Source organism: Aythya ferina (genome assembly GCF_964211825.1).
Source record: "Aythya ferina genome assembly, chromosome: 32".
In the NCBI taxonomy this organism is placed as follows: Eukaryota; Metazoa; Chordata; class Aves; order Anseriformes; family Anatidae; genus Aythya; species Aythya ferina.
In genome coordinates this window covers 763,132-788,634 of record NC_140329.1, presented here as the reverse complement: position 1 = coordinate 788,634, position 25,503 = coordinate 763,132, and the positions used below count along the sequence as shown (strand labels likewise).

The 25,503-nt window shown below is 50.5% G+C and overlaps 1 protein-coding gene across 1 annotated transcript; it reads left to right on the top strand.

Moving 5' to 3' along the window:
* Window positions 1–24,292: 24,292 nt before the first annotated feature.
* LOC311425586 (olfactory receptor 14A16-like) lies at window positions 24,293–25,246 on the top strand (the record flags this gene model as incomplete). The annotated part of the gene is made up of 1 exon (XM_084501528.1): window positions 24,293–25,246. The coding sequence occupies one exon, from the start codon at window positions 24,293–24,295 to the stop codon at window positions 25,244–25,246; it is 954 nt and encodes a 317-aa protein (XP_084357654.1).
* Between the last annotated feature and the right edge of the window lie 257 nt (window positions 25,247–25,503).

Genomic DNA, 25,503 nt, shown 5'->3' with positions numbered 1-25,503 from the left:
TGCAGGATGTGCTGCACAGGTCTTTCTTTTTCCCTTTCTGATGTCAGCAGAGTACTTTTTCTCACTGTCATGGCCTACAACCGCTATGCTGCCATCTGCAAGCCCCTGCACTACAGGACCCTCCTGATCAGCAGAATTTGTGCCCAGATGGCAGCAGCTACCTGGGGCAGTGGGGTTCTCTATGCTCTGCTGCACACTGACAATACATTTTCCCTGCCCCTCTGCCAAGGCAATGCCATGGACCAGTTCTTCTGTGAGATCCCCCAGATCCTGAAGATCTCCTGCTCACGCTCCTACCTGAGGAGTTTTTGGGTGCTTGTGGTTGGTGTCTGGTTAGCGTCCGTGTGCTTTGTTTTCATTCTTTTTTCTTATGTTCAGATCTTCAGGGCTGTGCTGAGGATGCCTTCAGAACAGGGGCGGCACAAAGCCTTTTCCACATGCCTCCCTCACCTGTTTGTGGTCTCCCTGTTTATCAGCACTGCCCTTTTTGTCTACCTGAAGTCCCCCTACATGTCCTCTCCATCCCTGAACCTGGTAGTGGCAGTTCTGTACTCGGTGATGCCTCCAACACTGAACCCCCTTATCTACAGCATGAGAAACAGGGAGCTCAAGTGGGCTATTAGGAAAGTGATTTCATGGATGCTTCTGAATAGAGACAAATTTCCCCTCTTTTTCCAGAAATGACTTAACTTGGTACCTCCCCTCAGGCCTGGTCCATCTTTCATTGTCAATATTGTTATTGTTCTCTTTGGTATCATTTGATTTATTGTGCTCTTAGAGTAATATCTCTTTTTTACCCTACTTCTGCTCAGGATTGACACTTCTCTGTTTGCTCTTGAGGCTCTACAAGTATGTGTCCAACAGAAGGTCAGAGCTGACTCTTACATAGGATCTGCAAAATAAAATGGGATCTCCACAGTGCACTGTCTGAAGGCTTGGCTGTTTTTTCAAGGTTGTTACCAAGCTTTCCAGAAGCTTGTGCCACATTCCGTCACCTATCAGATGCTTTCCATCATCTATCAGTGGTCATAGTCCTCCAAAGATGTTCTGGGTGAGTAGAGACTTGCAAATGTGATGCCCATCTGTAAGAAAGTTCATACGGAGGACCCAGGAAACTACAGGCCAGTCAGCCTGACTTCGGTGCCAGGAAAGGTGATTGGACAGGTCATCTTGAATGCAATCATGCAGCATATGCGGGACCACCAGGGGATCTGGCCCAGTCAGTATGGGTTCAGGAAAGGCAAGTCCTGCCTGACCAACCTCATCTCTTTTTATGACCAGTGACCTGCCTGGGGGATGAGGGAAAGCCTGTTGACATAGTCTACCTAGATTTCAGCAAGGCCTTTGCCATTTGGTAATTCAGATACCATTGCCTACATCATCTGGTCCTTTAACAGGCAGGAGAGGTCGACACGTCACAGATTTGCTCTGTGCAAGGAGTGAGGGGTGGCATGAAAACTCCAGGGGAGGGAGAGTTTTGTGGTAACTGGGCTCCATGCAGAACAGAAAATCATCATTTTATGGCTGTAGGCCCAAGTTAGGCTAAAGACCTGAGCTGGGCTGTAGGCCCACTGCCTCCAATTTTTTTAACCATTTCAAACATTTCACTTCAATCAGCACACTTCAATCAGCTGAAATGATTGAGCACTCCTAATACAATATTTGAGTTGTCCCATGACATTTTTTTTCCCCCTTGGATGTTTATTACAGCAAGAGAAAAAATACCAATATTCCTCTGTACTTGTATTGCCAGAACTCTGTCTCTTATGCACTGCACTTCATCTCCCCAGTCTTTCTGGTATTTCCACCTGGCTTTATGAAATAAACCATGTTGGAAGTCTCTTTTCCAGCATGCTATCTGGACATGTGCACTCCCCATTCTTCTCCAGATTCCCCTCCCCTCACTCTTAGATCATTCAGATAACTCTCACTTGTACACCTGGTTCTCAGAACCTGGGGAATCTTCAACCATGCCTATATTTCACTTTTCTATCTCATCATCCCAATACCCAACTCTGCAATTGCATTTCTAGTCATCATTTCCTACCCATGTCAAACATTTCTTGTATAGTCATCCTTGTGGAAGGTGCGCCTCATCAGAGGCAACTTGGATTTGTCTCACTGTTGAGGACTGTGAGGTTTGCTTGTTTGTGGTTAAATGTTAATAACAACGACATCAAAAATGGCCTGTGTGCAGCCAGTTGTCTGAGGAAAGGAGGTGGGACTTGGAGAAAAGATGCTGTAACATCCCTCTGTGGACTTCAGTGGAGAAGTCTGGTGTAAGGAAAAGTGATGCAAGTCCCAGGTGGCTGATGAGAGAAGTGGTGGGGATGGAGAGCTGAGCAGCAAGGTTGTCCATACAGTCTAGGACTTCCAGGGACTGCTTTTCCACCTATACAGACCTCCTTAGGAGACACATTGAATCCATGACAACTAGAGAATGATGCTATCAGTTCTTCTGAAAACTCTAAACTAATGTAAAATGATATTAAATAAAGAAAATTCTCTTAGAAATCTGGTCATTGAATACTTTCTCTTTAAACTGCATTCTTGAAACCTCACTAATTAACTGTGTAAGTCTGAAAGACTGGATGAAAATGGCTGAATGGTAATGAGCCCCATGGTGCATTTGGTGCTGTTTCCATGAACTTCAGGTAGTGAAAGGAGAATGATGTAACTGCAGGAGAAGTAAAAGTCAGAAGGAGACTTTGAAGTGTCTAGGAGCATTAATGGGCCCCAGTGAGGGTCATTACTGACAAAGCCTCCCCATGGACTTGTTAGAGCACACAATTGGAAGCCATGATTGCAGGTAGACAAAGGCACTGGGCAGGAGACTCTGATGCTGAGTAAAGGCCTTGGTTTGTTTGGTGAGGCAGAAAGGCCAAGCCCTGGCCCCCAGCCCCTGGGCAGGGAGATCCTGTCCCTCACCCCTGGCTCAGGGCTCTTTCTGGGGCAGTGGGATGTGGGGTGTGTGATGTTGTGTGAAGGACAATGCTATGACACCTGCTGGCCTCCCCACTGGGTTGCAAGGAGGCAACAAGGCCCCATTGTCATGAGCACAGCATGTCTCCTCATGAGCCTCAGTAGCAGAGACAACTGCCATAGCCAAAGGGACAAAGACCATGGTGCTGCTGGGGCCTTGCAGCCTTGCCAGTGCAGTCAGTCTTCTCCACCGCAGGCTGTCCTGCACTGTCCAATTCTTGCCCTGTTCTATCTACTGGCTGTAGGAATGCACTTCACTTCTCCCCCTTGCTCTCATCCAGGCATTTCCTTACTTTCACTGATATCTGCCCACCCTCCCTGGCTGTCCTTTGAAACACAGTGGCATGGGCTGACCACAGACTCCTTCTGGGTGATGTCAGGCAGCACAGCACTACCCTTTCAGTGACATTTCCTCCTCCCCATGCCCACTCTTCACCTTCCAAGCAGCACTTTGTCCCCCTTTTGACTCTCTCCTGCTATTTCCCACCACGAGAGAATCCTCACCAGGATCTTCCAAGCCACATGCCTGCTGCTGGCCTTCCAGTTTCTCAGGTGGATGTAACCAAGTTGTGTGCCTCTTTCTGTCCCACCATGTGCTCAGGCAGAAGGGACTTGAAAACCCACACCCAAGGTCTCTTCCTGCATGGGGCCTGTCAGGCTCTCAGACAGAGGGCATTTCACAATCAGTGTGCCAAGCAGGTGCCTTCTGCTGCCTTATCAGGGATGCTGGCAGGTGTAAGTGGAAAAGCACAGATGTTAGCCAGGAGGCAAGGGCTGACACATCAGCTGCTTCAGGAAGCAGTCACCTCATAGGCCCTGTCCCCAGCCATGTTACTGCTGCTGGCCTGTGTGCTCCAGAGTCAGAGGTGAGCAGATGGTTCCAATGGATTTGAAATTTCTGATGCGGTTGCTCAATGGCTCCTCTGTGCTTGGCACCATCCAGAAAGGATCTGAAAGTGTGCTCCATACTGTAGTTTGAGTTAATAACGACATTCAGCAGTGTTGGCCCAAGTGCTGCTCACTGATGGATGCTGCCAGAAACTGCCTGACAGGAGAACTTTGCAGCACGGATGACACCTGGACCTGATTGTCCAGCATGCTTCCCACCCACAGCCTCATTCATTTGTTAAGTCCACATAGCATCAACCAGGCTATGAGAAGTCTCTGGGAGACAAAGTCACAGGCCAAGGTGCAGGTAGACAGCATCCCTTTCTTTCCCCTCCCCTATGGGTTCAGCAATCCTGTTTTTGTCCTTCAAGTGCCCAGAGGCAGCTATGGAGAACATCTCCCATCACCTTCCCAGGGACTGAGATGAGGCCGACCAGCCTTAATTCTTTCCACACATTTTTTTTTTCCTCTTCTGGAAGACAGGTTTGATGTCATTCCAAGTCTCCAGAAAGCTTTCTGGTCCCTCTGGCACATTTGCTGACACAGTCCAGGAAGGCAGGGGAGGGTGATGCAGGAGACAGGCAAGCACACACAAGACTTTCCCTTGCACACCCAAAGGCAGGGCATTGCAGTGGTTGTGGTGTCCCTCTGGCACCTGCTGCCTCTCCCAGATGCTGGGAGGCACCTCAGCCCCACAGTGCATTTCTCTGCTCTGCACTCATCTGAGATGCCCCACAGCATGAGGAATGGACACATGCATTTGTGGGCACTTGTGCTCACTCAGGTTTGGCTAAGTACACGCACAAAATGTACACACTGAAGCCTAATCTGTGCAAGGCACGCAGGTGGACTTCTGACTGATCCATTCTGTGTCCTTCTGTGGAAGAACAAAACAACCTCTCTGAGCTGGGTTGAGAGCCAAAAAAGTCACCCAAGAAGTAACCAGGACAATATCCAGCCCTTGTTCTGTACCGTTTATATCATGACAGGTCCCAGACTTTCCAATAAGTCTTCATTAATCAGCACCCCACAATTAAAACACAGATATCATTCCCTTAGCCTATAGGCCACCTCTCTGAAATCTTCATAAAATGTTCAAGGAGTCCATTTAGTCCATGAATTGTGTTCTATGTGTTGTTGTGGCCCCACAGGACAGGAGAAGACATATGTTACATGGAGTGACAGGGCACCAATGCCAGCTCAGGTCATGTCACTGCTGCACTTGCACTACTTCTTGTGAGGCTTGTCTGCCATTGGTTCGAGTGGTACCTCCTACAGAACATGGCTGTGTGGTTCTTATCTGCCTGCTGGGTTAAACCACAGCACAGACCAGGCCGTAGAATCTGACATTGCAATGAGCTTCTCCCCTCACCCCTGCTCCAGCCTGGGCTTGTCCACTGGCCACAGTCCTTTAGAGATGTACCTGTTCCAACACATTGTTATTTATGAGCCACAGTCCCTTCAGAGCTTTACCTACTGTGTCATGGAACTACCAGCGGCCACGGATGCTTGCAGGTGTGCCTTCAGAGGTGTGCACTTACCAATGGGCAACATTCACTTCACAGGCATACCTGATCTAGTATGTCCTTTTCCATTCCAGAAGCATGATGTGGAGTTCTGGCCTGCAATGTAGAGATTCAATACAAAAACAATTCAAGCAAATGTGGGTCTGGGACATACATGTATTGGCTGATAGAGGACCATTAGGATCAGGCATTGGAAGAAGCCTGATTAGTTGTGGGGAAACCACAGGTATTGGTAAATCCTCAGAATACACGGGGTTGCATTTCAAGCCACAGCCAGTAAGGATGGAGAGAAGTTAGGACAGCTTTGGCAATTATCAGGCCAGACTGAACTGAGAATGTGAGTGTATGGTAAAAGTCTGCAGGGATGCAAGCACAGGTAGAGGAAAATGTAGGACAGGCTGTGGAGGGGGATGACAAAGGGCCATTTTGGGGCTGGAGCCCCCCCAGTGGAACTGATGGCCTCAGGGCTACAGCTGCAGCCTCTTCCACTAAGGCCCACCAGAGGACACTGGTCCCTTACAGCCCCAGGTCCTTGTTATCTCCTCAACAACACAGAGCCTGGCAAGTGTCCTACCAGTGCCCTACACTTGGAATTGCACACCCCACATCACACTGCCCCTGCCAGAGCCCTGAGCAGCCCAGGAAGTGCAGGATCCCTCTTCTCAGGGGATGTGCTCAGGCCTTGGCCATCCTCCTTGGTTGAACACATCAATGGCTTTCTGAGCCACCTCCCCACTTGATTTTTCACCTGTAAACAGTGCCTCTGATTTCCTCCTTCACCATCTCCCAGGGACAGGCACCTCGTCTGGTTATTTTTCTCATGGTTTCTTCTGGGATGGCCCTCATCGGGGTTGGCCAACACCCTCAAATATCTGGGGGCTTGCTTCTGTCCTTTACTTCTTCAGACTTGCTTCAGGATCTGCAGTTCAGGAACTTGGCAACAGAGGGCAAATCAACATGCAAAACTCCCTCACAAGCCAAGGCTCTGGGCATAATTCTCCTGAAGTCTTCAATTCTTATGGGGTTCATTAGGGAGATGTCAGGAGTCTTCTTAAAGGGACAGACTTCAAGAATAAGAATAATACAAAGTATAGGGAAGGATTTCTTCCTTGTTCTGTTTCTTTAGTTGTCTGCCGACAGAGAAAGTTATATCAACAATCTCCAACTGGTATTGATCCTGAATGTCTGCTAAGGGACTCTGAGCCTGTAGGGAAATCAAGACCCTTTCTGCCAGGCGCTCTATGCACAGTCTTCATCCCTAATCCTCAGCCCCACCCCTTCTCTCATCAGCCTCCTGGGACTGACAGCAGCTGTGATAAGCTCTGAGATTTTTCCACAAGCATTCCATCGGAATGTTTTCCAGGCCCTTGGCACCAATTCCCAGCTGCTTTCCTTGGAGAATGAGCTACTTGCAGGCACTAAAGGTAATGTCTTAATTGACAGCAATGAAAAATAAAAGGTACGGTCCAGTAAGAAATAAAAGACACTCTTCAGCTCCATATTAAACCCGTATTACCTCCACTTAGCCCAATTTCCACAATGGAAAACCTTAAAGAAGTGGAAAATATATATATTTTTGTGTCAGGCACAGACTTCAAGGCCACTAAAACCACACCTTTCCCAGGACTTCATTTCCTGATATTCTCTTTTTGTACTCAGAGAGTCATATGCTGAAATCTGGAGCTCTCTTGATTTACAGAAGGAAGACAAGAGACAAAAACAAATTAAATATTGGTGTCTGTCGTGTTTTCAGCCATTCTTCCTACAACAAGGAGAGTATTGGAAATTCTGAGAGAATTTCTCCAGCTTCCTGATGCAAGACACTGGACTGGATCTTAGGGCTGAGGGACATTTTTTGAGGCTCCCAAAGGCACAGGAAAGTAAAAGGGGCATTAGTATGCTATGGATATGCTCCTTTTTCCTGTGGAGCATACAAAGGCATCCAGCTATGGACAGGCTCAAGGAGAGGGCTCGTCCTTCCTGCAGTCACCACTGCATTCCAGTCCTTGGGGTGGACCCAAGCTGAGGACTTGCTGATGAGTTTTGGGATGAGGTTCAGCATGCAGGTTGGGGAAGACTGTCTCACAGACATGTGCTGGACACCGACAGGGGAACAGCAGCAAACTGATATGGCTTCTGGGACATGTTTCCATCAGTGAAAGCCCTGACACAGGGCACAGGCATAGTTTTGATGCCACCCAACTGGAAAGATCGTTGCATTAAGGGCTGGAGAATATAGGACACCAACCAGTTCTTCCTCAGCCACTTCCTAGGCTTGGCAAAGTACCAGGAAAACATGGACTTGTGGCTCTGCATCATAAGAAACATAGAATCTTAGAATCATTAAGGTTGCAAAAGACCTCCAAGATCTTCTGGTCCAACCATCCCCCTACCACCAATATCACCCACTAAGCCATGTCCCTAAGTACTACATCCAACTTTTCCCTCTGCACAACTTTCAGGCCAGTCTGCCCCAAGCCTGTAGCATTGCATGGGGTTGTTGTGGCCAAAGGGCAGGACGCAGCACTTAGCCATGGTGAACCTCATCCCACTGCACACAGCCCATCAATCCAGCCTGTCCAGGTTCCTCTACTGGGCCTTCCTACCCTCTGGCAGATCGACACTTCCCTCCACCATTTGTGTCATCTGCAAACGTACTGGGGGTGCATTCAATTGACTCATCTAAATCATCAATAAAGATGTTAAAGAGGATGAACCTCAACACCAGCCCCTGAGAAACAAAACTCGTGACTGGTCACCAGCTGGATTTCGCTCCATTCACCACTACTCTCTGGGCCCAGCCACCCAGCCAGTTTTTAACCCAGAAAAGATTGTGCCCGTCCAAGCCATGGGCTGCCAGCTTCTCCAGGACAATACTGTCAAAGGCCTTGCTGAAGTCTAGGTAGTCTATGTCAGCAGGCTTTCCCTCATCCCCCAGGCAGGTCACTGGTCATAAAAAGAGATGAGGTTGGTCAGGCAGGACTTGCCTTTCCTGAACCCATACTGACTGGGCCAGATCCCCTGGTGGTCCCGCATATGCTGCATGATTGCATTCAAGATGACCTGTCCAATCACCTTTCCTGGCACCGAAGTCAGGCTGACTGGCCTGTAGTTTCCTGGGTCCTCCGTATGAACTTTCTTACAGATGGGCATCACATTTGCAAGTCTCTACTCACCCAGAACATCTTTGGAGGACTATGACCACTGATAGATGATGGAAAGTGTATGATAGGTGATGGAAAGAGGCACAAGTTTCTGGAAAGCTTGGTAACAACCTTGAAAAAACAGCCAAGCCTTCAGACAGTGCACTGTGGAGATCCCATTTTATTTTGCAGATCCTATGTAAGAGTCAGCTCTGACCTTCTGTTGGACACATACTTGTAGAGCCTCAAGAGCAAACAGAGAAGTGTCAATCCTGAGCAGAAGTAGGGTAAAAAAGAGATATTACTCTAAGAGCACAATAAATCAAATGATACCAAAGAGAACAATAACAATATTGACAATGAAAGATGGACCAGGCCTGAGGGGAGGTACCAAGTTAAGTCATTTCTGGAAAAAGAGGGGAAATTTGTCTCTATTCAGAAGCATCCATGAAATCACTTTCCTAATAGCCCACTTGAGCTCCCTGTTTCTCATGCTGTAGATAAGGGGGTTCAGTGTTGGAGGCATCACCGAGTACAGAACTGCCACTACCAGGTTCAGGGATGGAGAGGACATGTAGGGGGACTTCAGGTAGACAAAAAGGGCAGTGCTGATAAACAGGGAGACCACAAACAGGTGAGGGAGGCATGTGGAAAAGGCTTTGTGCCGCCCCTGTTCTGAAGGCATCCTCAGCACAGCCCTGAAGATCTGAACATAAGAAAAAAGAATGAAAACAAAGCACACGGACGCTAACCAGACACCAACCACAAGCACCCAAAAACTCCTCAGGTAGGAGATCTTCAGGATCTGGGGGATCTCACAGAAGAACTGGTCCATGGCATTGCCTTGGCAGAGGGGCAGGGAAAATGTATTGTCAGTGTGCAGCAGAGCATAGAGAACCCCACTGCCCCAGGCAGCTGCTGCCATCTGGGCACAAGTTCTGCTGATCAGGAGGGTCCTGTAGTGCAGGGGCTTGCAGATGGCAACATAGCGGTCATAGGACATGACAGCGAGAAGAAAATACTCTGCTGACATCAGAAAGGGAAAAAGAAAGACCTGTGCAGCACATCCTGCATAGGAAATGGCCCTGGTGTTCCAGAGGGAATTGGCCACGGCTATGGGGATAGTGGTGGAGATGGCTCCTAGGTCAAGGAGGGCGAGGTTGAAGAGGAAGAAGTACATGGGGCTGTGGAGGCAGTGGTCACAGGCTACGGTGGTGAGGATGAGGCCGTTGCCCAGGAGGGCAGCCAGGTAGATGCCCAGGAAGAGCCCAAAGTGCAGGAGCTGCAGCTCCCGCGTGTCTGTGAATGCCAGGAGGAGGAACTCAGTGATGGAGCTGCTGTTGGGCATTTGCTAGTTCTAGGCATGGGGTCCTGGCCACAGAGGTAAAAGGCAGTAAGAAAGTACAACAGAATTATTTGATAAGCACTAATTCAATTTCAGAGTATTAATCATATATTTTGCAGGTCCCTTTCTTGAGTTGTGACTGATGCTGCCTGAGGGTGACCCTGGGAGTAGGACATTCTGCTGTGGGCAGTGTTGTAGTCAGTCCTCACCTATAATAATAAGGAAAGGGGAATGTGGTAATCACAAATAAAATTCACTCCTCATATCAGGTTATTATCCACGTTGCCTTTCTAAATTCACATAACTGCAGAGCAAGGCTCTACGGATTTCATTTCTGTATACGGTCATTCCTGCTGCACTCCAAGTGAAATCTTGTGGCTCCACAGAGACAAGTGGACTGTCCCTTTAGTGCAGAGTGTTCCTTCAGAGGGGACAGCCAGTCTGTCCATAAAGGCTGCTCTCTTCTGCTGGCATTTCTGTGAGCTGTGGGATAATTACACTCACATGTTCACCTGAAAAGGAGCAGGGCACTGCTGAATCCATGCACAAAATGAACATCTCCAGCCCCTTCAGCCTGTCCCCGTACTCCCCTTCCCCCAAGCACACTAAGAGCTCACTCCATGTGCATGTGAAACCCTCATCCCCAGCCAGCCTGGAAACAAGAACAGCAGCAGCACAGCCACGTGGAGAAGCCAGGAGGAACGGCACCATGGTGCTGCCAGAGGAGGCAAGGCTAGGGAGGGACAGACATTACCATGACATTACCTGACAACCCATTACCATGAAGCCTGCCTGCCTTCCACTGCAAGAATCTGCAAGCACAGACTGCAGAAAAATTCTTACCCTTTGGGTAGCCCCTGCTTTGGTCTTCCCCTTGAAAAATCCAATCATCAATGCCCTTCTCTACAGCATCTTCTACTCTGTGCTGGAGAAACAGAAAGAGCCATCCTGAGAGAAGCTATCAGCCATCAGATGTGCCAGCTGTAGAAGACCTGTCTGGAAACCCCATCTGCATTGCCCTGCTGCCAGAGACTCACAGTGTCAAGAGTCTGCAGATCTGTCCTGCCACACACTGCCCTCTGTTGTTGCACTCCTTGCTGCCTCCAATCACTCTCTCCTTCTCTCCCCGTGCCACCTGTGGTCAGAGCCTGCTCTGTGCGGAGGAGCTGCTCCTGGGCTGAGCTGTCTATTTGCCACACTGCCCGCTTGCCAGGAGCTCCCCTTGGGCCCAGGAGCCTGGCCCAGCTCAGCAGCACAGCACCCGACCGTGGCATCGCTTGCTCTGCGCTATTTGCTGAGGCGATCGGCTCCGGGGCAGACGTGTTCTGCAGCGGAGCAGGGGACCGAGGCGGGCAGGGCTTTTTGTCCAGCATCGAGGCCACTCGGGGGAGCCGCCGGGACCCGGCAGTCCTCGCGAGGGAGGCTGACGAGGCGCGGGCGGAGCCAGCAACGCCCCCTCCCAGGCTGTTTAAAAGTTGCCCCTAGGGAGCGCGAGCGACCAGGAGCGTGGCGAACAGGACGGGCAAACAGGGCGTGGCGCGGCAGTTCGTGCGGGCAGGGCGAGCGGGGGGCCCATTGTCGCTCTGTTGCAGCTGCCTCTCCCTTCGGTGCTTGTAACCTGCTTGCGTAGAACCTGACCATGGTATCAACCAGGCAGAAAACCGTGGCCTCCGCATCTCGTGCGGCATCTCCAGCCACAGTCACCAGTGTGGCTACTCAGACGGAGGGCTCGGGGAAACACGCAGCCGTCCAGGTCCTGGGCTGCAGAGTGTGCCCCAGCCTTCTGTCAGTCTCCGACAGCAGTGGTGGGTATGCCTGTGGGAGGTGTGCCCAGGTTGAAGAACTGCTCAGCCAGGTAGCGGAGCTCCAGGAGGAGGTGAACAGGCTCAGGAGCATCAGGGAATCAGAGATGGAAATTGACTGGTGGAGGTGCACTCTACCCTCTCTGAGGCAGGCTCACGAGCCTGCCACACCACAGGCGTCTCCTGTTACGCAGAAGACGGAGATTCCCTCCTCCTGCCAGGCAGCGGGAGGAGACCTAGATCAAGGGGGAGAATGGAGGCAGGTGCCTATTCAGGGTGGTAGGCGAGCCCTCTCTCTGCCCACCTCACCTTCTCATCTACCCTTAAATAATCGATATGAAGGACTAGAACAAGACAATCTGAATGACAAAGTAGATAAAAACCCGTCCCAGTTGGAGGGGGCGCCAAAGACAAGGCGACCTACACGTCGCATTGCCACATCATCCTTCAAAAAAGAAAGAAGGGCTATTGTTATGGGGGGCTCCCTCCTGAAAGGGACAGAGGGACCGATATGCCGACCGGACCCAACCCGCAGAGAGGTCTGTTGCCTCCCTGGGGCTCGGGTGAGAGACTTTGCCAAGAAAGTCAAGCGCCTGGTACGGCCCACTGACTACTACCCGCTACTGGTCTTTCAGGCTGGTAGCGATGAAGTAGCAACGAGAAGTCCGAAGGCGATCAAAAGAGACTTTAGGGATTTGAGGCGACTACTTAGAGGATCAGGGGCGCAGGTTGTGTTTGCCTCTGTCCTTCCGATAGGGGGGATCGAAGCTGAAAGGCGTGCTGTTCACATAAACTCGTGGCTTCGAGACTGGTGTGACCGGCAGAATTTTGGGTTCTTTGATCACGGGAAGGTCTATGCTACACCGGGCCTGATGGCACCGGATGGGATGCACCTCTCTCGGAGAGGGGTAAGGATCTTTGGTCAGGAGTTGGCAGGGCTGATAGATAGGGCTTTAAACTAGAGTCGAAGGGGGAAGGGGCTAAAACCAGGCACGCTGGTGAAGACCTAAGGGATGGTACGCTAGAATCAGAGGGGCTGTGTGCCAGTGAGGTCCTTTGGTCAGATCCACAAGGTGCTGAGTGTAAGGAGACGCACCTGAAGTGCTCCTACACGAACGCACGCAGTATGAGGAATAAAATGGATGAGCTAGAAGTCCTGGCCCAGTCCCGCAACTACGACATCATCGGCATAAGTGAAACCTGGTGGGATGAGTCCTGTGACTGGGGTGTTGCGATAGATGGTTACAGGCTCTTCAGAAGGGACAGGCAGGGTAGGCGAGGTGGTGGGGTGGCGATGTATGTGAAGCAGGGGCTGGACTGTGTGCAACTTCAGGTCGGCGATGTCAAAGTTGAGAGCCTCTGGGTAAGGATCAAGGGACGAACGAATAAAGGGGATGTCGTTGTGGGAGTCTATTACAGACCGCCTGGCCAGGACGATAGCGCCGATAAATTATTCTTTACAGAACTAAGAGAGGCCTCGAGATTAACTCCCCTTGTCCTTATGGGGGACTTCAACTTGCCAGACGTTAACTGGGAGTGCCACACGGCTGACACGAGCAAGTCCAGGAGGTTCATGAAGCACCTAGATGATAACTTCTTGGTGCAGGTGCTAACGGAGCCAACTAGGAAAGGAGCCCTCCTAGACCTGTTGCTAGAAAACAGAGAGGGTCTGGTGGGAGATGTGGTGATTGGTGGCCGCCTCGGTCATAGCGACCATGAAGTGGTTGAGTTCAAAATTTACGGTGACAGAAGGAAAAGTGCCACCAAAACCTCATCCCTAGATATGGGGAAAGCGGACTTCAGGCTGCTCAGGGAACTAGTCAGCAAGGTCCCCTGGGAAACTGCTCTTGAAGGCCTCGATGTCCACCAGTGCTGCTCATTCTTTAAGCGATGCCTCCTAGAAGCACAAGATCAGGCAATTCCTAAATATCGCAAGTCAGGCAGGCGGGGCAGGAGGCCGGCGTGGCTGACCAGGAACATTCTAATGGAGATTAGGTGGAAACAGAGAGTGTTTCGCTACTGGAAGGAGGGCCAGGTGTCATGGAAAGAATACAGGGATGCTGTTCGTGTTTGTAGGGAGAAAGTTCACGTGGCCAAAGCACACCTAGAGTTGAAGCTGGCTGTGTCTGTGAGAGAAAATAAAAAGGTCAGTCTCACATCAGTGCCTGGTAAAATCATGGAGAAGTTGGTTCTTGAACTTATTGAAGCGCACCTGGGGGACAAAGCAGTCATTGGTCCCAGCCAGCATGGGTTTGTGAAGGGTAGGTCCTGCCTAACTAACCTGATTTCCTTTTATGATAAGATCACCCGTATGGTGGACCAAGGGAAACCAGCTGATGTGATTTTTTTGGACTTCAGCAAGGCTTTTGACACGGTTTCCCATAGGATCCTACTGGACAAAATGTCCACCATACAGCTAAATAAAAACATCATACGATGGGTGAGCAATTGGCTAACGGGCAGGGCCCAAAGGGTTATGGTAAATGGGGCTGTGTCAGGCTGGCGGGCGGTCACCAGTGGGGTCCCTCAAGGCTCCATTTTAGGACCGGTACTTTTCAATATTTTTATAAACGATCTGGATGTAGGAATAGAGGGTATTTTGAGCAAGTTTGCTGATGACACCAAACTTGGAGGAGTTGTGGACTCAAATGAGGGCGTAAAGGCCTTACAGAGGGATCTGGACAGGTTGGAGAGCTGGGCGATCACCAACCGCATGAAGTTCAATAAGAGCAAGTGCCGGGTCCTGCACCTGGGACGGGGAAACCCTGGCTGCATGTACAGACTGGGCGATGAGACGCTGGAGAGCAGCCTAGAAGAGAGGGATCTGGGGGTCGTGGTAGACAGCAAGTTGAATATGAGCCAGCAGTGTGCCCTGGCAGCCAGGAGGGCCAACCGTGTCCTGGGGTGCATCAAGCACGGCATCGCTAGTAGGTCAAGGGAGGTGATTGTCCCGCTCTACTCTGCGCTGGTGCGGCCTCACCTCAAGTACTGTGTGCAGTTCTGGGCACCACAGTATAAAAAGGACATGAAACTGTTGGAGAGTGTCCAGAGGAGGGCTACGAAGATGGTGAAAGGCCTGGAGGGGAAGACGTACGAAGAACGGCTGAGGTCACTGGGCCTGTTCAGCCTGGAGAAGAGGAGGCTGAGGGGAGACCTCATCACAGTCTACAACTTCCTCGTAAGGGGGTGTCGAGAGGCAGGAGACCTTTTCTCCATTAACACCAGTGACAGGACCCGCGGGAAGGGGGTTAAGCTGAGGTAGGGGAAATTTAGGCTGGACGTCAGGAGGGGGTTCTTCACAGAGAGGGTGATTGCACACTGGAACAGGCTCCCCAGGGAAGTGGTCACTGCACCGAGCCTGTCTGAATTTAAGAAGAGATTGGACTGTGCACTTAGTCACATGGTCTGAACTTTTGGGTAGACCTGTGCGGTGTCAAGAGTTGGACTTGATGATCCTTAAGGGTCCCTTCCAACTCAGGATATTCTATGATTCTATGATTGGGCTCCCTTGAGGTGTCCCCAAGGCCTCACAAATCTGGGATAGGGGTCTTGTGGTTACTGATGCTTTTCTGATCTCTTCCTCTTTGCCCTCCTTCTTCCTTGATGGCCCAACTTTGTCAAAGCATTCCTTGTCTTCCCTTGTCTTCTTCCTCCTTTCTTGTCTGCATAGGAGTTTCTTTCCTTTCAAAAAAAAAAAAAAAAAAAGTTTTTTTTTTATCCATTTTTTTCTCTTGCATATAGGTGTAACCAATAGTGGCACAGGTTGGTTCTCTGGCCCAGCCATGGGGCCCATCAGAGGATCAGAGGGGCTGGAGTGGCTGCAGGGCCTGTCACAGGGGTTGGAGTGTCTGCAGGGCCCATCGCAGGAGTTGCTGTGGCTGCAGGGCCTTTCGGAGGAATTGGAGTGGCAGCAGGGACCGTCACACAGGGTGGAGTTGCGGGAGGGCCTGTCACTGGACTTGGAGTAGCATTGGCTGTGTCTTCTATACATAGGAAAAGCCCCAGCTCTTTGCAGCGATTTGTGTCTTTTCAGAAATCACCTTTTTCATGCATTTCACCATTTTTTTTAGGATTCTGCACTTGCTCAGAGGTGAAGTTCCAAGGTATTGGATGTGCCCACTGCTCTAGGTGCCTGCTAGTATCCTCCCATACTCCTAGCCTCTACTAAGTCTCCTGCCTTGGGGCAGACTTCTGGATGGCACTCTCAAGTACTTGTTTAACCTTAAACAAAATCTGAAGCACATTCAGGAGACATCACAATAGGAACAAGCTGGTTTGACCATCCCCAGGATACTGAGACCTTTGAAGCTATTGTAACTAGCCTGGAAGAGAAAGGGGAGGAGAAGGAGAAAGGGAGAGTGAAGAAGTTGTGAGAAGTGTCACCCCTTTGTCATCTCCCTGTACCTATCTACCAGCTCAGGGGCTGAGTACCAGGGGAACAACTGGTCTTGCTGCTAAAGACTGAGGCAAAGAAGGCATTAAATACCTCAGTCTTTTTCTCATCTATTGTCAAAATGTTTCCCTCCACATCCAACAAAGTATGAAGATTCTCCTTAATCCTCCCCTTCTTGTGTATTTCTAAAAACATTTTTATTGTCTTTGATGGTAACAGCCAGACTGATCTCCAGTTAGGCTTTGGCCCTTCTATTTTTCTCCCTGCAAAGCCTTCCAAGATTTAAGACAAAGCTCCAAACAAAATGACAGAAGGCATGAGAAGGAAGCACAGAAAAGGTGGACTCTGGCAGCCTTCTATGCTCGAGCCCTCTGTGAGTCTGTGCTGCAACTCCATTCAACTAGTTACCCCTGTATTGTCCAAACTCTCCTGCAACTGCCAATGCTGCTAGAGACATCACAATCAGGGTGAGCCATCTGCCTGTAGACATTAACAGCTGACACAGTGGAACATCTGTCCAGGGGAACCTGGAGAAACAGCAGGATTTTGCCTACAGAAACTTCTTGACATTTTGAAGGAGAAAAGCCTAGTCCTGCAACAGAAGAAGAATAACCCCACACATAGGGGCAGACTGGGACCCTGCTGAGTGAGCTGTGCCCAGGAGGAAGAGGGCCTGGGCACCACGAGAGATACCATACAAGCAGTGGTGCCTGCTCACCAGGAACCAGGCCAGCTTCCTACAGAGCTGCCTTACAAGGAACACGGCCACCAAGAAAGTCTGAGTCGTCTTTCTCAGCTCGGATCTGGTGTGACATGACACGGTGTCCTGGTTTCAGTTAGAACAGAATTAATTTTCTTCCTAGTAGCTGGTGGAATGCTGTGTTTTGGCTTACGATGAGAAGAGTGTTGATAACACCCCGATGTTTTAATTGTTGCAGAGCAGTGCTTATACCAAGCCAAGGACATCTCAGCCTTTCGCTCTGTCCTGCCAACGGGCAGGCTGGGGGTGCAGTAAGAGCTGGGAGGGGACAGACCCAGGACAGGTGACCCGAACTAGCCAAAGGGGTATTCCATACCATCTGACGTCATGCTAAACAATATATAGGGGTGGCTAGCCGGGGGAGGGGGCCGGACTGCTTGGGGTTAAGCTGGGCATCGGTCAGCGGGTGGTGAGCAATTGCATTGTGCATCACTTGTTTGTACATATTATTAGCAGTAGTACTATTATCATCATTGTATTATTATTATTATTATTATTATTATTATTATTATTATTATTATTATTATCTTGTCTTATTAAACTGTCTTTATCTCAACTCACGGGCTTCACTTTCCATTTCTCTCCCCCGTCCCAGAGAGGGAGGGGGGAGGGTGAGCAAACGGCTGCGTGGTGTTTAGCTGCCAGCCGGGTTAAACCACGACAGTCTTTTGCTCACCCTCTTCTCATCCTAAGCCAAAACACAGCATTCCACCAGCTACTAGGAAGAAAATTAATTCTGTTCTAACTGAAACCAGGACACACGGATAAAGGTCTACAGCCAGTAGGGAAAGAGGTGTACGTCTGGGAGTCCCTAGGATATCCTGGTCTGCAGAGGAACAAGGACTTAGCAAGGCTGAAAGTCCCAACAAGACCAAGATATTTATACCTATGACTATGGCTGTTGTCTCTGCCACTGAGGCCTATGAGGAGACAGCTCATCATTAGAGCACCACAGTCTCATTGCTGATATTTTGGAATTGCCTGATCCTGTGCTTTTAGGAGGCAGCACTTAAGACTAACCAGCACTGATGGACGCCAATGCCTTCAAAAGCAGTTTCCCAGGGGACCTTGCTAACTAGTTCTCCAGGCAGCCTGAAGTCTGCTCTCCCCATATCCAGGACTGAAGTTTTGGTGGCAGTTTTCCTCCTGTCACCAAAAATTTCAAACTCAACAACTTCATGGTCATTATGACCAAGATGGCCACCAATTGCCACATCTCCCACAAGACCCACTCTGTTCTCCAGCAACAGATCTAGGAGGGCACCTTTTCTAGTTGGCTCCCTTAGCACCTGAACCAAAAAGTTATCTTCAAGGTGCTTTAGGAACCTCCTGGACCTGCTTGTGTTGGCCATGTGGTAGTCACAGTTGATGACTGGCACATTGAATTCCTCATAAGGACAAGGGCAACTGATCTTGAGGTATTTCTTAGCTCTTCAAAGAATAATTCATTGGTGTCATAATCCTGGCTGGGTGGTCTGAGTTATCACACTCAGCTCAGATCCGGAGTGACAGTCCATGCACATGGGTCTGCAGCCAGCAAGGAAAGAGTTGCAGGTCTGAGAGTCCGTAGGACAGCCAGGTTTGGAGAGGAGCAAAGGCTGTGGCAAGCTCCTGCACTATGGGACCCTCCTGGGCAGCAGAGCTTGTGCCCAGATGGCAGCAGCTGCCTGGGGCAGTGGCTTTCTCAATGCTGTCCTGCACACTGCCAATACATTTTCCCTGCCCCTCTGTCACGACAATGCTGTGGACCAGTTCTTCTGTGAAATCCCCCAGATCCTCAAGCTCTCCTGCTCAGATGACTACCTCAGGGAAGTTGGGGCACTTGTTTTTAGTGTCTGTTTAGCCTTTGGTTGTTTTGTTTTCATTGTTATTTCCTATGTGCAGATCTTCAGGGCTGTACTGAGGATGCCCTCTGAGCAGGGATGGCACAAAGCTTTTTCCACATGCCTCCCTCACCTGACCTCTCTGTCTCTCGGCACTGCCTTATTTGCCTACTTAAAGCACTCCTCTATCTCCTCCCCATCCCTGGACCTGGTGGTAACAGTTCTGTACTCGGTGATGCCTCCAGCAGTGAACCCCCTCATCTACAGCATGAGGAACAAGGACCTCAAGACTGCCCTGTGGAAATTGGTGACTGGATGTGTTTAAGACACAGTATATTTCCAGTCTGCTTCTGCATCTGACTCATAATGTGAATTACTACTCCTGTAGGCAATATCCTTTTGTTTGTTTGTGTGCTTGGAAGCATTTTTATTAGAGGTTTTTCATAGTTTTAATTTGGCTTATTTTGCCCATTAAAATAATATAGTTCGTGACATTTCCATTTCAGTGTCTACTTGTCAAGTGTAGCTCAAAGACTCTATACATGAGGAGCTGGGCTCTCTGTGAATTGAAACAAAATAAAGGAGCCTGCACTGCCTACTTTGTCTGGTGTCCTTCCTCTGAGACCTGGTCTGGCTCTGCAGGGACAGTGCCTGTGTGCAGAGGAAAAGAGTCCCATCCCAGCAGCACGGCCAGGGAGCACCAATGTTTGGTGCATGCAGAGCTGCTCTCTTGCCACTGCCACCCTCTCCTGCTGGGCCCTGCTGGTGGAGTCAGGCCTGGCTGCTCCTGTAGCTTGGTGCCGGTGCTGCTGTGGGGCTGAGCTGGGACTGCAGGCAGGGACAGGTGGTGGGCACAGCAGTGGCAGAGCTGGCCTCCACTGCAGCACTGCCTGCCTAAGAGGGGATCTCCTCAGGGCACTGCCTGAAGGCTGAGGCCTTCTTGCAAAGCTGCTGTCAAGAACAAGCCCAAGGAAGAAACTCCAAAGAGGCTCCATGCTTTACTGCTTTCCACATGGGCTTGGTATAGTGAAAGCGGAGTCCCAGAATGGACTTTAGGGATCTGGGGCTGGTTCACACGTTCCCTGTTAGTTGCTAGTAGCCAGGCAGCTGATGAGTATTTCCAATTCCTAGGCACTCGGGCTCCACAGAACATGAAGGGGCTGATGGCAGACGAGATTTTATTTATTTATTTATTTATTTAACCTGGAGGGAAACAGGAGCTTCCAGGAGAGCCCAGGTGATCTGCAGGGGCAATATGAGCCTGGGAGACAATTGCACAGTGTAAGCCTGTTCCAGGTGGACTGACCAGAGCTCAAGTGGTAAATCTGGTGTGAGCTGGCAGAGGACAGCTCTGCAGCTCCAGGGCATACAGCAGCCCAGCAAAGGAGTGTGGCGAGTAATTTCTTGCAGCCCTGGGGCAATGGCAGAGACCCAATGAGCTGGGTCTGCCTCCCAGCCTGCCCAGCTTGGTCCTGCAGAGTGCCCCTGTTCCCCAGGCACCACAACCCCCTCGCTCTGAAAAGCAACATCGTCAGCTGGGACTGGGGCTGGGGTGAGGTTGGGGGTGGGGATGGGCACGGGATGGGCATGGGGATAGGACTGGGAGGGCACTTCCCGTGAGTGTCTTCTAGGCCAGCTTCAGGCACATGGCTTCTGGACGCCAGTATGATCTTCACTTTGTGCAAGAAGTTGAGAGACCACCAATAGGCTCAGGGCTTGGACACTGCCTGCAAGGTCCCTCCTGCCCTAGCACCTCCCAGGACTGGCATGGAACTGGCTCCTGTGCATCAGAGAGGCTGGGAGCCCAGCAGCAGTGCCATGGGCTGGAAGGATCACAACCAGCTCAATTCTACCTGGACAGGTCCTGGGACAAAAAGGAGGTGTTATGTAGGTGTGGTATTATGAGGTCAGTGGTGCCTTGGAAACTCAAAGTCCAGCAGGAAGTGAATGGCTGTTAAACTGCTGTGAGCTAACTCCTTTCTGAAGTAGCCAACAGGTCATCCCTTGACTCCTGGCTGGGATCTGTGCCTTTAGGCTCACATCTGCGAACGCACCTGAAAGGCAAGCAGAAGGCACCTGCTTTGCACGTAGTTTGTGAGATCCTCTCTTCCCAAGTGCCTGGTAAACCCCATAGAGGAAGAGGTCTCGAATAGGGGTGTTCATGTCCGAGGTTTCAGTTTTTACCTAAAGTCATCCTTCAGGGTTGCTTTCAGTTTTCTATAAAGAAACTGCCAAGACGCCCGTAACAAACTGAAGCATGTATGAGGGCCTGGGAAAAGTTACCCTGGATCCATAGCAGCCATTCTAGATCCAAAAGTTGTAGGCAGGAAGCACCATTTCAGTGTGGTGCAGAGATGCTGGGCACATTGTGCAGGATGCTCCTACAGACCTTTATGTCCTTTTCCATCCTGGCTTATGTGCCGTGTCTATCTCAGGAATGGAGTAGCCAACAGAGGTGAGACAGAGACTCTGAGATCATGAAAGCCATCAGAAAACTGCCCCTAAGGAGATGACTGATATGGGGAAGTCAGGAGAAGCCTGGCCAGGAGAGATGTGAGATATGGGAGAGGGAAGAGGAGCTTGGCCAGTAAAAATCAATGGTTTCAGAGATCTTGGAAGGTTCAGGTAATGTTTCTGCTGTAACACTAACTAAAAACAGTCACATAAACCCTTTCCCTATTTTTAGCAGTGACATTACTCCCTAAACCTAAATGCTACTCCACACCATGACAGGAAACCACTGCTCTAATGCCTGACCTCAAAGTATCCCCTGAAGCCCAAACTCAGCCAATAGACCCTTGTCCTTACCTTTACTCTCTTGATCACCCTGATCCCTGCCCTTAATACTAGCAGTAAAATGCTCTGCTTAACTCTACACAATTTCCTGACAGCCTTAAAAAAAAACCTAAACCAAAATACTTGCCCATACCTAAAAAAACAGACCTGCCACCACAAGCAGAAGACCAAACCCTCCCACTAAACCTTTGCTTAATCTTTAACCCAGAAAGCTGAGCTCTAGTCCCTAATCCCATACACGAACAACTAACACCCAAAGCCCCTATTCCTGTGCCCCTCTACATTCCTTCAACCCCTCTCCCAACCCTTAACTTGAGGTGCCTGGCCCCTTGGGTCAGGGCAGGAACCGTGAGGTTGCTGTGCAGTCACATGGCATTCAAAGATGAATGTGAGGGGCCATGGATCTGATCGGCTTGTGGGCCACAAAGAGGAGATGGGTGGGAATGCTCTGAAGAGCTCAGCTCTGCCTCAGGATATCTTGCCCCAGCAGGAGCAATGTGACTGTGGCAGTGACTGTGAGGTAACTTCTGTCCCTGCAGATGATAGGGCAGCAGCAGGAACATACCACGGAAAGGGACTGTGAGGTCACTTCTGTCTGAAGTAGCTGACAGTTCACCCTTGACTTTTCCCTGGGATCTGTACTTTTGGGCTGATATCTGGCAGTGGCCCTGCTAGACCAGCAGAAGGCACCTGGCTGGCATGCTGACTGGGGGATCCCCTCTGCCTACATACCCAGGAGGACACAGACAGAAAGAAGGCCCAGATATGTGTTCTCTTGTCCCTTCTGGTGCATCCTGGAAGGTTGGAAGTGGCCACAAGGAGGAAGAAATGTCCCCCACCATGATTTCATGTCCAAACTGATACTGGGGCATAAAGAAGTTATTGTTACAGCTAATTCATCCTCTGCTAGGAGAAACAACACTGCTGGTGAGAAGTGTAGGTGCCCAGGGGAGGGAGGGAAGCCCAGGGATCCCTTCAGGCTGTTTCTGAGCAGGTTTCCCTGCAGTCCCAGGGCCATGTGCAGGGAGCCTGGTGGGGGGCAGAGCAAGGGAGGCCTTGGGCTGGGCCTCTGCTGCTGAGCTGGGCCGGGCTCCTGGGCCCAAGGGGAGCTCCTGGCAAGCAGGCAGCGCTGCAGAGAGACAGCTCTGCCCAGGAGCAGCTCCTCTGCACAGCGCAGCAGGGCTGGGGGCGCTGCCTGCAGAGACACCGTGCTTAAAGGCAGGCAGAAGTGGCAGGATGCACGGAGCTCCCTGGGGGAGAAGACTTCCCAGCCCCAAACCCAGTAAGTCTCTGGCTGGAGGGCAATGCAGCCACAGTTCCTGGAGGCAGGAGAAGCTGGGGGTGCAGGCAGGGGTGGCCAGGGCTGTGGTGCAGAGCAGGGTCCCTACTGTGCCCCAGGGGCTGTGTGCTGGGCCAGGGCCTCTGCCGCCTGCCAGGCTCAGCACTCAGCCTGCTCAGGGAGCTGCCCAGGGCACTGCGGGGAGAAGCTGTGGGTGGAAGGAGCCCCCCCAGCAGGGCAGGGTCCTGCTGCTGGCGGTGGGCTGCTGCCTGGGCAGCCTGCTCACAGCTCCACAGCACAACCAGGGTGTATCCAAGGGGGCTTTGCAAGAACACAGAGAAGGTGGGGAATTCCTGCTTCAGGCTTAGGTTTCCAGACTCTCTGCTTTCAATTTTCTCTTCTTTGGCTCACTGGGAATAGAAATAGAGGTTATTATTTCAGAGTAGATGTTGTGACACCTAAGCCTTCACAAGAGGCTTAAAAAGACCAGTCCCTTTCCTGCCCCTCAGCCCCTAGAAAGCTCCACCACCACCCGTGCAGTGTCAGCAGGGTCTGTGTGACCTGGTCGCTAGGATGTGACCTCAGCAAGCTGCCCCTGGGCAGAGCCCTGCTGCCAGGAGGTGTCTGCAGGGCAGAGCTGAGCACCAAGTGTTTGGGATGGGACTGTGAGCTGCAGGCAGGAGGTGTGGGGACAGAGAGCCAGCTGCAGGCAGCAGAGCCATGAGCAGAGAGAAGGAAACCCAAGAAGCTCTAAGAAACTCTATGGCAGGGGGGATTTGTGTACTTCCCTCCCATCCCTGCACTTTAGATGCCTTCTCCGCAGTAACCCCTTGCTCTCTGTTCCCCCTACAGAATTGATCTCCATCCATAATTTCAGGGGAACTTGGTCATGAGCTCTGGATTCCCTTGTGCTGGGGGAGAATTCTGATATCTTTGTACTAGATTTGTCAAGGCAACATTCAAGGTAGGGGCTACTTTCAGGATAAGAACTGTCCTGAGTATCAGTTACCTTTTTCAGGCCCTGCTGGGGAGCCATTTCATTACTAACCAAGTAATGAAATTATAGTGTTTGTCAGAGATTGAGGCTCCAAGAACATTCCTCTGTAAAAGATGTACAGCTCAGTGACGCACTTTACAAAGACCTTTTAGATACCTCAGCCTACAGCCAGCAACAACATCAATTTTGTTGTTTCTTGAGGGATTATTTGACCTACACCTCCAGATCTGCAATGAGAAGGATGTCCCTGGACAGTGGGCATCTGATGTTGCACCCAGTTCATTTATGCCTTCTGGAAGCAGAGCAGGACTGATTCCCCCAGTGACCAAGGGCTCTGCTCACAGACTCCTGCTGACAGACTGAGCCTTAGCCAACAGAGCTCAGTCAGAGTTCTGGCCAAGGAGCACTACAAATTTCTTCCAGAATCAAGCAGGAGGTAGTATGTCTTTGATGTGGTGTGGAGGGCACTTCCTACAAGATATGCAATAGGTGTTGTACATGTTTGACTTTTCACTTGTAATTCCTTCCATGAACAGGACCCATGTCCAGAGGCATCAGATGTCCAACAGCACCTCCATCACCAAGTTCCTCCTGCTGGCATTTGCAGACACGCGGGAGCTGCAGATCCTGCACTTTGTGCTCTTCCTGGGCATCTACCTGGCTGCCCTCCTGGGCAACGGCCTCATCCTCACCACCATAGCCTTCAACCACCGCCTCCACACCCCCATGTACTTCTTCCTCCTCAACCTCGCCCTCCTCGACCTGGGCTGCATCTCCACCACTGTCCCCAAAGCCATGGCCAATTCCCTCTGGGATACCAGGGCCATTTCCTATGATGGGTGTGTTGCACAGGTCTTTCTCTTTCTATTTTTCATCTCAGCAGAATATTCTCTTCTCACTGTCATGTCCTATGACCGCTACATTGCCATCTGCAAGCCCCTGCACTATGGGACCCTCCTGAGCAGCAGAGCTTGTGCCCAGATGGCAGCAGCTGCTTGGGGCAGTGGGGTTCTCAATGCTCTGCTGCACACTGCCAATACTTTTTCTCTGACATTCTGCAGAGGCAATGCTGTGGACCAATTCTTCTGTGAAATCCCCCAGATCTTCAAACTGTCCTGCTCAGATTTCTATCTCCGGGAAGTTGGGGTGTTTGCCAGCAGTTTTGTCCTTGCTCTGGGATGTTTTGTTTTCATTATCCTGTCTTACATTAAAATCTTCACTATTGTGTTGCAGATGCCCTCTGAGCAGGGACAGCACAAAGCCTTTTCCACGTGCCTCCCTCACTTGGCCGTGGTCTTTATGGTTATCAGCACCAGTATGTTTTCCTACCTGAAGCCCTCCTCCATCTCCTCTACACCTCTAGATCTGCTGGTGGCAGTTCTGTACTCAGTGATTCCTCCAGCAGTGAACCCCCTCATCTATAGCATGAGGAACCAGGAACTCAAATATGCCCTCAGGAAACTGATTCAATGGGTTCACAGTCAGGAGCAGGAAGATGCCCATGTTTCCTGACAGGTTTTTCCTTCTTTTACCCCAGGAAAGGTCTGTGCATTTTTTCTTTTAAAGTCTGATGATCATGTTAATACACAAATGTATTTATCCACCCCTCATCTCCAAAGGCATAATCCTACTGTGCCTGCTAACCCAAAGGCCTTCTGTACAGTTGTCATCAAGGTGTTATTTCTGTCTTCCTGAAAAGCATCTCTAATAAAAGGGTGCCTCCTTACTGCAGGAACAGAAGGCTGGTCTCTTTTTCCTTATGAAAGCAG